Below are 14989 nucleotides of genomic sequence, written 5' to 3'. Positions count from 1 at the left end.
ATAAAACTCTTGCTTCTTTCTGTTAGTCTTTGTGTACCGCATAGAAATTATAAAGGTCAGATGGATAAGACGTAATTGTAATATCGTATATAGAAACTAGTAGTGGGGAAAATCACTGCAGACTAAAAGATTTTAAAAAATGCCAGTGTATTCAAAGAGCTCCCCTCTTACAGATCTGGGGAGTCAGTAAGGCGATGTTGTTGGTCTTTATCGTTGGTATACAGATTAGCTTCAACATTAAAATAAATGCGGCCTCTGACTGCTGTGTGGCTATGAAGGCACATGTGCAGCAAGTGGCGATGCACTGTGTTGATGACCCCCCACGCAGCCAGAATTAAGTTATTTTTAACCCCTTTGTGCTACAGTACATATGCAGTACCAGATAAGACCCTTTGGTCTGTTGACCAAATGTTTGACAATGCTTTTCTGAGTGTCCAATCATTCTTTATAATTTTCACGAGTAATATCTCCAAAATCTTATACTATTGACACAACAATGTCAGAGACCAAGTCACTTAACTTCTGCAGTAACTCAAAATGTGGAGAACTGGGGCCGTATCATTAAACCGAGTTCAGGACAGATTCTGTCATTTTATCAGTGACAAAACTGAATTTATACATTTGCTTTATGTATGTTTTGCTTGTTTTTAGGAAAAGGTAAATGCAGTATTTGACAAACTGATCCATTTGGAACATGCAAATATTGTCAAGTTTCACAAGTACTGGGCTGACACAAAGGAGAACCGGGCCCGGGTGAGTCTTAGGTCTTCTGTCTGTCACCTCCGTAAATATGATCAACTTTTCAAAAGTTATAAAACAAAATCAATATTCTTGTTCTTATTTTCCATGTGAATGATGTCTTTGCATACGTTGTCCTGACATTTTTTCACCTCCCTCAGGTTATTTTCATAACTGAATATATGTCATCAGGAAGCCTGAAGCAGTTTCTAAAAAAGACAAAGAAGAATCACAAGACTATGAATGAAAAGGTAATAAATGACTGAATGTAAATGTATTTAAAATGGAAAAAAATATACTGTTTGAAAACATTTTTTAAACGAGGAACAGTTTAAATATGCTTTATACTTTTGAAAAAATGTTCTGATAAGTTTCATGATTTATTTTTTTTTAGGCTTGGAAGAGGTGGTGCACACAGATCCTGTCTGCTCTCAGGTTGGTTTCACTTTCAGACGTGTTAAATTCAGTCATTCTTTTCCCAGCTAAGTGCACACATGGAAAATAATAACGCATTTTTTTTACTTTAATGCACTTTTAAATGTCTTTTGTATCCTCTTTCGTTTTTTCTGCAGTTATCTTCACTCATGTGACCCACCCATCATCCATGGCAATTTGACCTGTGACACTATCTTCATTCAGCACAACGGGCTCATCAAGATTGGATCAGGTATAGAATTACAGGAGTTTCATTCCCGCATGTTCATTAGGGCTGGAGCGCTGTTGGTGGAGTCACATGATTATGAATTATAGATTTAAAGACAGAAAAGTTAAAATAATTTTATGGTAATTTTCAATGATCCCACAATAAAGGTGATGTATATGCAAAAGTTACACTCTCATTTACACTTTAACCATCAGGATTTAAAAGTCAAATCAAAAAAGTTAGGAAAACCACTGATGTGTGTGAGTGTATACAAATAAATTCAGCTACAACTTTTCCTTTACACTCCACTGTTATGAATAGAAGCAGCTTCTAAAAATTCCACATGGTGGTGTATCCAGTGTAAATGTAATACCAGAATTCCCACATAGTCCCTTCTTCTTGTCTTTGGCACAAACTTTTTTTCTTGCCTCTCTCTCTGCTTATTTGTGTGTATCTTCATGCTTCTCCTACTCTTCTTATCTGCAGTTGCTCCAGACACCATCAACAACCATGTGAAGACGTGTCACGAGGAACAGAAAAACCTGCACTTCTTTGCTCCAGAATATGGAGGTAAACATCAAACTTGATGTCATTTCTGTTGCCATTAGTTTTTATAGTCTAGTGAATTGTATGAAACAAATATATTAAAGAGTATTTTTAACATATGTTCAACAATCTTTTTTTAAGGAATATGCACTGTTTTAATCTCAGCCATATAAAGTGTATAATTTCTAATTTAATTATTATATAAGTTATAAGGACAGGGTACCATTTAAACGGAGCCCTAAAGATATAAAATGCTGTGACAATGAGGGATAAAAAAAGGATTGCGGGTCATATGACTCTTCAGATGATTTGGCTTCAAATAGTTTTAGGATAATTCATATCCATTGTTTTCTGTTAAGTAAAGCAGGATTTAGCAGCAAATGAAATGTGTAGTGAAAGTCCAGTTGCAAGTTGCTCACCTTTCAGATCTTTGCTGGCATTTCCATACATTATCAATGCCATATGATTTTTGGTATGCTATTATGGTAAACATACATTATTATTTTTTTGTGCAGAAGCCCTTTCATATATCAAAATATGGCAAAACTTAAATATATTTTTGTCTTGACACAGTAAATTCAACAATTCCTTTTCAAACTTGAGATCACAGACCTGCTGCTGGATATCACATGTATTCAATTTTTTATTTTTATTTTTTTATTTTTGTTTTTGTCTTTTGCTTTTGCCTCTTGTAGCTGTTGATGATGTCACCACAGCTGTAGACATCTACTCATTTGGCATGTGTGCCTTAGAGGTGAGATGGAATCCGTAATTTGTAATAGAGTGGCATGAGCCCAAAACAATATGTTACATTTGTGTTGGTGTGTTGCAGATGGCACTCCTGGAGATCCAGGGGAATGGAGAGTCCTCCTATGTTTCTCAGGAGGCCATTCACAACGCCATACAGTCACTGGAGGATCCACTTCAGAGGGTAAGATGCAGAGAATAGATTGTCTGCATGTTCATAAGTATCTCTAAGGATTGTACCAGATTGATCTTGGCGTGTTTTGTCTTTTTGTCGCTTAATTTTCGAAAGTGTGACCCAGATGTTTGTTCTTCTAGGAGCTAATCCAGAAGTGCCTCGATAGTGATCCTAGCACAAGGCCTACAGCTCGAGAGCTGCTGTTTAACCAGGCTCTGTTTGAAGTGCCACAGCTAAAACTGCTTGCTGCACACTCTATTGTCAGTCACCAACGTGAGTCTTTTAAACGTAACGCGCTACGAGCAATTAGCCAAGTACAATTCAGTCCTATTTAATCAACCTCAAATGACTTATAAATATGCAGACATGTACCCCGAGAATGCGCTGGAAGAGATTACAAAGAACCTGGACCCCAACCTAGTCATCGCTGAGACAAAGGATGTTCAATTCAAGTAAGAGCCAGACACCTGTGTCCATGTTGAAGTGGTAGTATGTGCAGATAGAGCAGGAATAACAACTGTCATTACCAGTCTTTATTATTTTATCAATAATGAAATAGTTATATTGTATTTTTCATTAATGGCAATGAAAAGAGCCTGAGAATGTTGGTTTAAATTCTTTATTGACTCAGTACACACTTCAATGGAGTCCTAGGAGCAGTAAAACAGTATGATCAAGTCCATTTCCTTTTTTTTCCTGCAGGCTTTCGCAATTTCCTGCTTTGGAGCTTGATAAATTTCTAGAGGATGTGAGGTAAGAAGCAAAGCCATGTTGTGTACAGGAAGGATCTGTGCCAGCCCCGTTTTTATAATGAGCATTTAGCTTTGTAAATCCCCAAAGATAAAACAGGATACAGCCACATGAGGGCAGTAGTGGATTATGTGGCCAGTTGCCATTTTTTTTACTAAAATCTTTCTCTTCCTGATTGTACACACTCTAAAACTAATTTGAATGACAATTATCTGTCTGTAAACATTTTAACGGATTGATTTTTTTTTTTAACTTATAAACAATTAAACTGTATTGCCATCCCCATGTCTTCTTACTTCTTTCTTTCAATACTCCACGTCTTTCTTTGGTCAGGAATGGCATTTATCCAATGACAGCATTCGGGCTCCCCTGTCCTCAGCAGCCTCAGCAAGAGACCATTCAATCTCCTGTTGTTATCCCATTGGTCAAATCCCCCACTCCTGAACCTGCAGAGCTTGAGACACGGAGGGTACGTGTCAAATTTCACGTCACTTTAAAAAAAGAAGAAGAAGAAGACGCTACAATCACAATGATCTGTCAGACTCAGTTCAACTTTATTTATGGAGCTGACAAAAGTGCTTTATATAGATGGTCAAATAAAAACACTTACAAAACAATACAGACCAGTTCTCTCAGTGCTAACATTTTTTTATTTAAATGACAAATCAATAGATCAAGGTGAACAATGCACATTTGCTGAAGCACTAAAGTAAAGAATTACTCATATTTAGATTTCTAAACTTCTTTTACAGGTCATTCAAATGCAGTGCAATGTTGAATCTGTTGAGGAGGGAGCAAAGTATCATGTAAGTCTGTCATCACATTTATACATTGATTAATTATCCTCTAAATGCAACATTTACAGTATGTTCCCATCATAGACTGGTAACCTGACTCTAGCTGTTTATCTCCAACTCCTAGGGAAGTTGAAAAGTTCAAAAGAAGTTGTAAACTAATTTCTCTCTGTTTTTTCCCCTTTTAGCTAACTTTACTGCTGAAACTGGAGGACAAACTAAATAGACATCTAAGCTGTGACATGTTACCTCGTAAGATCAACTTTCTTTCATCACTTCTGTACCACACAGACTCACTCATACTTCATTTCCACCCAGCTCTCTCATTGTTAAAGAGGGCACAGTTGATACATCATTAACGAGCTTTCAGATAAAAGATGGATTTAGACAAAACAAAATGGGAGAGAATGTTTCTAGATTACAGACCAGCCAACGTCAAAGTGGCTTCTGCAAAAAAGACATTCATATCATTTGATATTGTTGGTGTCAACACGTGTGTTTAAAAAGACGCGCTGTATTTAATCTATGAGGGCAGTGAAAAAATGTTGTGTGTTGATTTCTATGCGTGACAATGAACCGTCTTCAGAGTATCAAGACCTGTCATCATGTCATCCATCTTGCCCTTTGAAGTTTTAAGCTTGGAAATAGTGTTCAAGTTCAGAATTAGTTGTGACCATTTAACTAGAGGTGATTATAACTGTTGAGGTTGTGTCTGGATTACAGAACGCACACAGGTTTTTTTTTTTTTTTAATGTACTACTGGAATATCAGAATCAGAATACTTTAGGGAAATTTCCTCTCTGTGTATGTGTTTCCATATGTACTCACTAAGGCATGTGAGAAAGTGAGCGTGACATTCTAGAGAGCTCGAAACTCAGATGGCGTCACAGTATGCTGCATGCAAGACTATTTTAGTCTGGGCGACACACTGTCGCTTATGTGTCATGAAATCCTCGCTCTTTCTATTTGAGACAAATTTGTTGCAGTATAAAGGTCCCATATTATAGCACTTTTCAGACATTAAAATCAGTTCTCTGTGCTCCAAGAAGACTCATTTCAAAGAATCCACGTGTACGACAAGGATCATACACCAAAGCCCTCTTGTGGTGTAGGATCACAGTTCGCCATGGCTCCCTCAGACTAAGCAGTATCGGCGCATGTTGCTTTAAATCCCTTTTTATAAGTCCATTATTACCGTGCCCCTCTTCTGTATTTCATTCTACCATGGTAACAGCCATGGTGATAAAGTAATATGAATACCTGACATCACAACAGTGAAGTAACAAGTAGAAATGTGACCTGGGTTCAAAAACTCTGCTTTGCCCAGTGCTTTATGTAGATATCATTATGAAACACAGTGTATGGGAATGCTCCAAAACGTACTAAGCGATGTGAAATAATTACAACTGTGAGCAAGTTGTAGAAACAAAAAAATCTCTGCACCACTGTGCTGTACAAGTCTAGGAGGACACAACAGGTTTTAACACAGTGATCTCTACATTAAGAAAAGCCACGAGCACCAAATGAGAAAATAACATACGGCACAACTGTTGCACTGGTCAGAATAATATAGAGCGTGTGATCCACTGTGCACATGTACACACAGGTGTGGTCGGCATGTACGATGTTGCAGGCGTGTGGGGAATGCCGTGGCTGCAGCTGACAGCTGTCACCTCCTCTGTCAAGATCAGACCATCTTTTCCCAGGCTTTTATCTCCCTGTCTCTCATTCTCACACACACACACACATTAAAATAAACTCTCACATACGTTCACTTGACACTTCATCTCGTCTGCTCTTGCACTGTTTCACACGTCATGTGTCTTCTGTTGCACCCTAATTCCACATGCTCACGTACTGTACGTTTGCATCCCTGCACACCCACGCACACACTAATCAGTCTCATAGACACACACTGTCATCTTTGTAAACCCTCCCTCCTGCTGATAGCAGAGGATATTCTTTTCAAAACATTAGCTATCAGCACACCAAAGTCCAAAGGCACACTGACTGTTGTGGCACTCCCTACACTCCACCTAAAGTGCATTTCTTTTCCTCAAAGTTAAAGATTAGCTTATTATTTTAGATGATTTTAATTTAGACAAGATGCAGTCAAGCGAAGAAGAGTCTCCCTAAGCTCTAATATCTGTCTTGCTCTTGGTGTTTGTCTTTCCTTAATGTCAAAGTTGTTGGATGCTTCATCTCCTCCGCTTGTTTCTGTTAAAGCCACATTCCTGCTTTAGTTGTAAATTGACAGCTAGATTATTAAAGATCACTCGAGCCTGACAGGTCCTCTGCTCACAGGGGCCCAAAGAATGTCCTAATTTGTGCTGGTATCAAAAGAAAAAGTAAAACATTGGCACTGTCCATTGTTTAGAACAAGAGGCCACAGACTGAAATGAACTGTGTGCAGTGCAGAAGCTAGTTTTTATTTTCTTACTTTTTCCAAACTGAGGAAAAACATACATTTATGTTGAACCTATGTTGATGCTCTTTGCAGGTCACTTTTAGTTTAGTTTGCTGTAAGTATACGGCTCACTTATAGCTCTTTTGTGTAATGTAAAAAGTCAGAGACATCGCACAGTTTGAGTAGGAGTCATTTTATCAAACAGAAAATTGCATAGCTGCATTGCTACAGTGATTTTTGATACAGTTTCTAGAGACATCTTTATCTTTGCCTGGATTTCTACCTATATTTTAAGCACAGCTAGAGGTAAATCAGGTTGTAGGATGAATACAGTACATGGCTCATTAAAACATTTTCAAAATTAAGGGGGGGGGGGCCTCTCAGTAAGTCGTTAAGTCTTTAATAGCGAGGCTAAAGAGGAGCATTTAAAAAGCTAACATGTGTTAACAGATCATGGTCTAATGCTGGTTGAAACATGTTGCTTTTTTCATTTTCCTGCCAGATAAGTCCCGTTCTGGAATCTCTGCTGGATCTCACATTTCAAGAAAGAGCAGTTTTTTTTTTTCCTTTTTCTTTTTTTTTTTAGCAGGATCTTGACCATATTTCTAATCTGGTATTTAGCCTAAACCTGATCTTTTATTTGGTGTCAGGTGTGTTTGTTAAGTTATTTGCATTACACCTGGGGCAACAGTGACTGGCAAGGTTCATATCAGCTCTGTGAACCCTTATTTCTAACATTGCTGATGTGTGTTTCAGATGAAAATGTTCAAGAGTTGGCTGAAGAGTTGGTGCAGCTGGGCTTAATCAGTGAGGTGGGTGTGTCTGCATGTGTGTGTGTCTGCTGATGAGTGAGCTAGTTCTGTTCCATAATGTGAAAGGTCAGGTGACTACACAGGCACCCACACAGGCTCCATTCCATAAACACCCTCCCCTCCATTTACTGTTACATACCTACCCTGGTGCCCACTCACTTGGTAAGGATGCACTCAAATCCTCTCTAATGTTTGAGTCACTACACTTCTCCGTGGGTGAGAGTATATGTGACTTTATTTTTAACGGCTCCATCCTCTTAATGTATTTCATAGAATACACATAAAACCATTTTATATCTTACGTGTTTGTGTCTTAACTGTAGCGTTGAGCTGTGGATCTACTTATGTAACTGTTTATCTTTATTATTGGTGAAAATGTGTTTTTATCTTCACAGGCGGACCAAAACAAGATCACCTCTCTATTAGAAGAAACCTTCAGCCAAGGCCTTAACTAGCCATGATTCCTCTGACTGACATGTCACTGTTTCGCCAAGTCATTACGCAACACTGACACTGCTTATCGTCGCTTTCCCTGTCTTTTATACTATTTGACAGTGAGACCAAAAGTGAAGGATTTTCCTTGGTATCCGTGATTACCGCTTCCTGGAAGCACTCAGATACTTGAACATAAAAGCCTTGCTTCTCCAAAGAAGCATTCAAACACACTGTAGTACAGACGTTGTATTATTTTCAGTGAGCCTGCTGTTACGTTAAATGAAAAGGTAAATCTCCCTTGGTCTTACTAACTTGGCCGTCAACGCAGTTTTATTGAATTAAAATGATCACACTTTTTGACCACCAACGTAACCATTATATCCCAATAATTTGAGCAATTAATGGCCGCCCAAACCAAAGGTTACAAAATAACACACCCCATTCATTCTGGATCCTGACTTCACATGTTTCACACACTGGGTGCTTGTTGTTAAACTAGTTAATATTTTTCAAATTCTCTTTCACACTGGCAGAAAATGTATTGTACATTCATTACTGCAAATCCTTTCTTTGGTGGGCAAGCTCTGTAGAAGATGGTTACTTGTTTACCTCGTCATACTGTGAATTGAGTGTTACTGAACCCCCCTCCCCCCCCAACATTACCCTTTGACTTCTTGTGGACCTATGTACATGCTTTAAAATTCTCATTTCGGTTAGTTTTTGTATGATTTTTAATATTTAAACCATTTGCTGCATGTTGCCTTCACACGTACTACTCTGCCTTTTACATCCATTCTTATGAGACGTGTACTGGTTGCCAAACGCTACAGAAGGAAGACACAGCCGTTTCCTAATATGTGAAAGTTTCATGTTGGAGCATAATATGTGATTTGCTTATTTTGTTTACTAACCACATTGTTGAGCATCTGGGGAAGTACATGACTTGCTTGTATTGCTTGAGTGTTAATTTTATAAAACTGTGCCTGAGTTGATTGACATCATCCTTCAGGGAGCAGAGGCTCCCGAACTACTACAACATGCAAGTCGTGCTTCAACTTGCATTGATATCAGGGAGTCACCTTTTTGTGACATTTTGGCTCGGGGCTCTTTGTGGACTACTGTTAGCACTGTGCTTTAAAGCTGACACATTTCAAAATTATTAGACAGGCAGTAAAGAATGTGACATCCTCGATTTGTACAGAAACAAAACAGATACTGTTTTGATACAATAACATGACTTGTCCTGATATTTTATATAAACTATTCTTGCCTTATCATCATTCTGCCAGTTTAATTGAAGGCTGCTGTGTGAGCTTTCAGACAGAGCTTTCCTCTGTTGCTGGTTGTTGAGTTACAATATTAAAAACCGGGTACCTCACGAGCGACATTTCTTTAATTCAATCATCTCCGCTGGAGTATATCTGGAATCTTTTTAAATGTATTCAGGTAACATTTGTACTTCAGGTTGCATTTTGCGCTACATAACATGTAGTCCAGCAAATTGCATTGTTTACGTTTTGTTTCTTCGTATGTGAATTGCTGAGATTTATTTTCCATTGATACGTTTTGACGTCAAGCAGTAGAATGTAAATGCACCACTCCTTGTATAGAGAAGTGGTAAAAACCAAGAAATGTGACCACCAGAGCAGTTTTGTACTGACCAACGGTCTCCCTCTCCCTCTGTTAGGGTCTTTCTCACCCAAATGATGGGTGCTGTTTAAACTGATTGAAATATATGTACAGGATGGGTGACCTGAGCCTGTGAGCTTTTCATAGTTGAATGTGACATCTTGTGTGAGATTTTATATATGGCACGAATGTCATTGGGTGTGTGTGTCTTAACTCAGACATGTGGCCTGACAAAAATCTGCAAAATATAACTTCTTTCAAATAAAAGTGTGAAGTTTTCCAGTCTATCGTTTTTGGTTTTGTTTTTTTTAGCCAAAAGCACTGTAATTTAGTTCCACGTGTTTTTGATTGATGAAGTGTTGGATGAATAACAAAAATAACTTTAAAATGACTGTTGCGCCCCTCAGCGTCCAGCAAGCGGCAGGTAATGCACAGGTGACTTTGGTGACGTCAAACAGGAAGTGGACAGAGGGACGTGTGTGGTTTGGAGTTTCTGCTTTTGTGTATTGAACAGTTACTCGAAACGTGGGTAAAGAAACCTGTACAACGGAAAACATCTGAGCGAGCGGAGCGATGTGCACGTTTGGTGAGTGAGTCTCCGGTGGCACATTGTGCTTGGGAGGGAAAACACGTCGCTTTCGGTTTTTAAAGTGAAACGCTTGTGTCCGTCATGGATTTCCCTCCACGGGCGTAACTGACCACAGGCCTGCATGTATGGGGTTTCTTTTTATGGGGTTTCTTTTTCTTTTTTTTTTTTTTTAAGCGGTGCACATGTGATTTTAGTGTGTGCAGAATAGAGTCTTGAGTCGTTTATTCTCAGAGAAAATGACTCACTGAGAAACTGACTGATTATAATGATGTAAAACAGTTACTTGTGCCCAAAGCGCAAAGTGTGGCCTTTGTATGCAAATACGCAAGTAACACACAGGCTACATGTCTGTATCCATATGTAGTAACTTTTCCAGAAAAGATCTCTGGTGTCTTAGTTAGAAAAAAAATGTATATAGTAAATATTAACAAATTTATAGTATTATTTATTTATTATACCATATTATTTATTATTTGTTCCTGTAACACTCAACAAAATGCAAAGGCATATTTAGAGACTGTGTCCTTTTTTAATTACACGTTTTCATTGTTTTGGAACTTCTGGATTATTTGCCCAGATGTACAAAATGTGAACCCGCGGCCTTCTGCATCCCAACCCAATGCTCTACCACTGATCCATCCCTAAGTATTTTGTCTGGCTTTGAGGCACTGGTGGGATTTTAACCCAAGCTCTCCTGTTTACAAGGCAGGTGCTGTAACCTACGAATGCACAGTGCCTCCTACAGACAGACAGGTTGAATAATTGGCGTATAACGATTTAGTACAAATAATTCAATAGTTTCAATAGTTTTCTTTTCTTTAAAGTTAAAAAGTCCGATATTTTAAACTTAACTAATGATATCTGCATCCTTTAGCCCAGGGGTGACTAACCTATGCTCCTCAAGTGATGCACACCTGCACTTCCTACCGTTGATCACCTGGATCAGGTGTGTTCATCCAATCAGAAGCTGGTGGAGCCGTGTGTAGTGCAGGGATAATTGGAAAACAAACAGGGTTGTGTTATAGCACGGGATGGATGTATATTCTCCTATGTCATGTTGTGTTAGCAGAAATCATGTAAAAACACATTATGCAGAATTTGTAGAAACCCAATAAGCAACCAGTGTCAAGCTTACGCTCTTTGCCATTTTGGAAGTATTGAGTAATTTGTTTCTTTCTGTCCTCTAGAAAAGAACAAAGGGCCGAGAAGGCTGATGAAAAAGGGGTTAGCTCTCATCCTGGTCGGCCATATTAACTTCATCCTTGGGGCTATTGTCCATGGCAATGTCCTCCGCCACATTTCTAAACCCAGCCACAATATCTCCACTGAATACACCGTTGCCAACATTATCTCGGTCACCTCCGGCCTGCTGGTGAGTCACTGGTTTGGAGATTATTCATGCTTTGTCCAGACGAAGAAACTACGCACCTTTTACTTCAAAGCTGATGTTTCATTAAACAAGCCGATCCTAAATTCACTTTCGTATCAGTATCAGGTATCAAATGTGACTTGCTCCTGTAGTATAGTTATAGTGTTGTGTATTTTTCCCCACGATCAAGTCTGAACCTGCCCATTTAAAGGAAGCTGGTTTTTTGAACCCGTCACTAGTCGCCGTGGGGCAGGCTTCATTATGTGTGCTCTCAGATAAACTGCCAGTTGTTGATGATGAGATGGTGTTAATGTCATATTTGTTCTGCGTACTCTATGTGAGAGATTGCAGGTTATACGGGTAATACAATAAAGCAAACTAACCTTAGACTCTCACTGTCTTTCCAAATCTATTAGTGTCTATTAATCTATTTGATTTTTTTTGTTTCCTGCCTCACGTGGAGCCACTGTTACTCCTTGCAAATGCACATCATTTAATAAACTTTATTTCATGCAAAGGTAAACAGAAACAATCCTTTTGTCATTTGCATCTCACAGAGCATTGCTACTGGGATTATTGCAATTGTGATGTCAAGAAACCTTCACACGTTAAAACTGGTAAGAGATGAATTTGTTTTCGATCAGCGCTATGAAGACATCGGACGCTCATTCTGTGTCTGCTCGGTCATTGCCGCCACTCATCTGTTTTTACATGGTGTCCCTGTGTCTTCAGCAAATAGGACTGCTGATCGTGTCATTCCTGAATGCCCTGCTCTCAGCAGCATGCTGCACTGGGCTCCTCTTGGCCATCAGTATCACTGTGGCCCACAACGGGCAGAGTTTGATGCTGGGATGCAACGACACGCAGGTGCCCGTCAGCGCTCGGTCACCTATCGGTGCCCAGTGCCCGTTCGATACGACACGAATCTATGTGAGTTTTAACCTTACTCTTAATTTGCTTTTCTTTGAAAAACTTCCACCTAGCTCCACCCTTGTGCACTATTCCTTCTGTATGTCCCCACGTTGGTCTTCGCCCGACAGTTAAAGCTGCAACTGCGGAGGCCTGAAATTTCATAAATGCGTTGCTGACCCCATATCCTGTCTTGCAGGACACCACGCTGGCACTGTGGATCCCTTGTGGTGTGCTGTCAGCAGCTGAGGCTGGACTGTCTGTGTGGTGCTTCATCGTCGGACTGGCTCTCAGAGGGCTGGCTCCCTGTGGAAACAGCTACATCAAAGAACAGGTGTGTGCCTTTGTCTACGTCTGTCTGACTCGGTGTCTGACGTGCCCGCTCAGTCCTAGTCAAACACACTTCTACACCCACCTGATCCATATTTTGTTCTTCAGTATACAAAGACAATACACTCAAATACTCATGATCAGTTTTTTTTTTAATTCACCAGGTAAAAATCGCATTGCAATTAACAAAGTCTTTTTCAAGGGCTGGTACTTTTACGTTTAAATAAGATGAAACTAGAACAGGTTCACTCTGTGATGGACTGCAACCATGTATACTCCTCTCTTTATTCCCCATTCTCTGTTCCAGTTGGAGGAAGAGGCCGGGTGCTCTCCCCACAGCCAGCGTTTGATTGGACAGCGCACTGACCCTGAAGCCTAAATGAACAAAAGGCAGGAAATAAACTACTCCATGGTACAGGCACAACAGAATCACTAAATGTGTTACCGCACTTACGTTCGGACTTCTAGATTTTGCCACGCTGTCATCTGCGGAATAAGCTCAAAGAGACTTGTTCTTACTCGTGGAGTCACGGAGACACTCATCTTAATGCAGAGATCAGTTACCAAATGGCTGCATCTGCTTTTATTTATCAACCGAACTGTTTATCTTTTATCTAAAGCTTTGAGCGGAATGAAAATTCAATCCAATGTATCTGCACCTGATGGTAAATTAATTGACCGTTTCAGTAGGTCTATTTAAAAGTGCAGATGATTTTTGTGCGGATATTGGCATTTAATTGTGCACATACATGTGTGGCTGCTGCAGTAAGATACTAATGTTCCTTTAGGTTCTCTTAGCATCCTTTTATGAGCTGTTCGCATTCACTAGTACCGAATATACCACAGCGATGTTCATCATACAGTATAAAGTTATTCATGGAGTACTTTTTTATGTCTAGATCAATATGTATATTTTAGCGGAATTTACGCATAGTTTAGCTTGTTTAAAGTCATTTCACATTTTAGCAAAGTGGATTTTATGCTAAATGGATATAATATTTTACTATTTGTCCAGATTCTACTGCGCCTGAGCTGCATTCAACAAATCATATTCATTCATGATTACCTAAACCTTATACAACTTTAACTGAGTAATGTTAGTTACTTATGCACATTGATAAATCATAATTAATCAATGTCATGTCAATTGTGTGATGCATCTGTACAAACATTTGTTTAATGCTATTCAGACACAATATTGGGCTTCAAACTAAATTAGAAAAGAGTTGGTGTTATTAGGTAATTGTAAAGACCTGTGCAGTTAATGAAATATTTAGTTCCCACCACAGATACATGTTATGTTTAACTTTTTTTTATGTTGGTTTTTCTTTAACCACATAATTATTTTTACTATTGTGCTACATTTAATAAATTAGAAAAAAATATGTACTTTATAGAAAATGTTTGCAAAGCTACGTGAAAATTGAAGGTTCATACACTCCAGAGAAATTAAATCAACCAGCACAGTATGTTTACCAGGTTTTGTAAATGTTGTTTGTAGTAAGATATGACAAAATGAAAAACCTCAGAAGAAACAATGGGTTGGTCAACCCAATTTTTGTTTTTCTACGTGGCCCCAGATTAATGCTAGGTCTCAAAACGGACACTTTATTCTAAAACGGTTCAGTGGGGATATGAAGAGGAATGATGCTCTGAACCCCTGAAGTTAGAATAAACCAGACTGCAGCATTTAGGAATTGATTGAATGCCTTTGTACACTGTGGAGAAATGTCAAGTGGGGTCATATGGAGAGGTTAAACCCGTATGTGGGCCAGCAGCCTCAGCTGACACAGATCCCCCTCCCACCACCACTCAATGACACAGAGGATCAGATCATATCAACCATGAAACTGTTAATCTAGGGCCATGCTCAGTCATGTGGAAGGGAATCATAGCATGCAGTGCTAATCCTGAAGCTGTAAGGGATAAATATTGACATAGGGTTGACTGATACAATCACAACAAGCCTGTGTGGTCATTTTAGTCAGCATGGCGTTGATGTCTCACTCCTGAATTGTATTTCAATCACAAGGTGAATATGAGTATGTGTGTTGGTATTGCAGACAAACTGTTTTATTTGTAACAGGATAAATAAATGTCATATGAGATATTTTAA

General features: G+C 39.0%; 2 protein-coding genes across 3 annotated transcripts in view; both read left to right on the top strand.

The window, feature by feature from the left end:
* Positions 1–10262, top strand: part of LOC137105998 (nuclear receptor-binding protein-like) — an 11509-nt gene extending 1247 nt beyond the window's left edge. The window contains exons 4-18 of one of the 2 annotated variants that reach the window (XM_067488947.1): positions 652–753; positions 900–989; positions 1133–1173; positions 1311–1405; positions 1868–1951; positions 2623–2681; positions 2760–2858; positions 2990–3122; positions 3214–3301; positions 3552–3602; positions 3933–4068; positions 4352–4405; positions 4582–4645; positions 7557–7612; positions 8008–10262. In XM_067488947.1, the coding sequence (XP_067345048.1) occupies positions 652–753; positions 900–989; positions 1133–1173; positions 1311–1405; positions 1868–1951; positions 2623–2681; positions 2760–2858; positions 2990–3122; positions 3214–3301; positions 3552–3602; positions 3933–4068; positions 4352–4405; positions 4582–4645; positions 7557–7612; positions 8008–8067 (1212 nt within the window). In that variant the 3' untranslated portion in view covers positions 8068–10262. The remainder of the gene's footprint in view (positions 1–651; positions 754–899; positions 990–1132; positions 1174–1310; positions 1406–1867; positions 1952–2622; positions 2682–2759; positions 2859–2989; positions 3123–3213; positions 3302–3551; positions 3603–3932; positions 4069–4351; positions 4406–4581; positions 4646–7556; positions 7613–8007) is intronic. The other variant, XM_067488959.1, reaches the window with a different exon arrangement.
* krtcap3 (keratinocyte associated protein 3) lies at positions 10123–14989 on the top strand. The gene is made up of 6 exons (XM_067488973.1): positions 10123–10262; positions 11453–11637; positions 12192–12251; positions 12367–12564; positions 12743–12877; positions 13181–14989. The coding sequence occupies exons 1-6, from the start codon at positions 10250–10252 to the stop codon at positions 13250–13252; spliced, it is 663 nt and encodes a 220-aa protein (XP_067345074.1). The 5' UTR covers positions 10123–10249; the 3' UTR covers positions 13253–14989.

Source organism: Channa argus, chromosome 2 (assembly GCF_033026475.1).
Source record: "Channa argus isolate prfri chromosome 2, Channa argus male v1.0, whole genome shotgun sequence".
NCBI lineage: Eukaryota > Metazoa > Chordata > Actinopteri > Anabantiformes > Channidae > Channa > Channa argus.
Note: the sequence above shows the minus strand (reverse complement) of the source record. Positions and strands in the feature narration are given on the sequence as shown.

Excerpts from the sequence above, each read along its gene's own strand:
- krtcap3 (XM_067488973.1), top strand. Across the intron at positions 11,638-12,191 it reads CGGTCACCTCCGGCCTGCTG|AGCATTGCTACTGGGATTAT; the intron begins GTGAGTCACTGG and ends TGCATCTCACAG. Across the intron at positions 12,878-13,180 it reads ACAGCTACATCAAAGAACAG|TTGGAGGAAGAGGCCGGGTG; the intron begins GTGTGTGCCTTT and ends TCTCTGTTCCAG.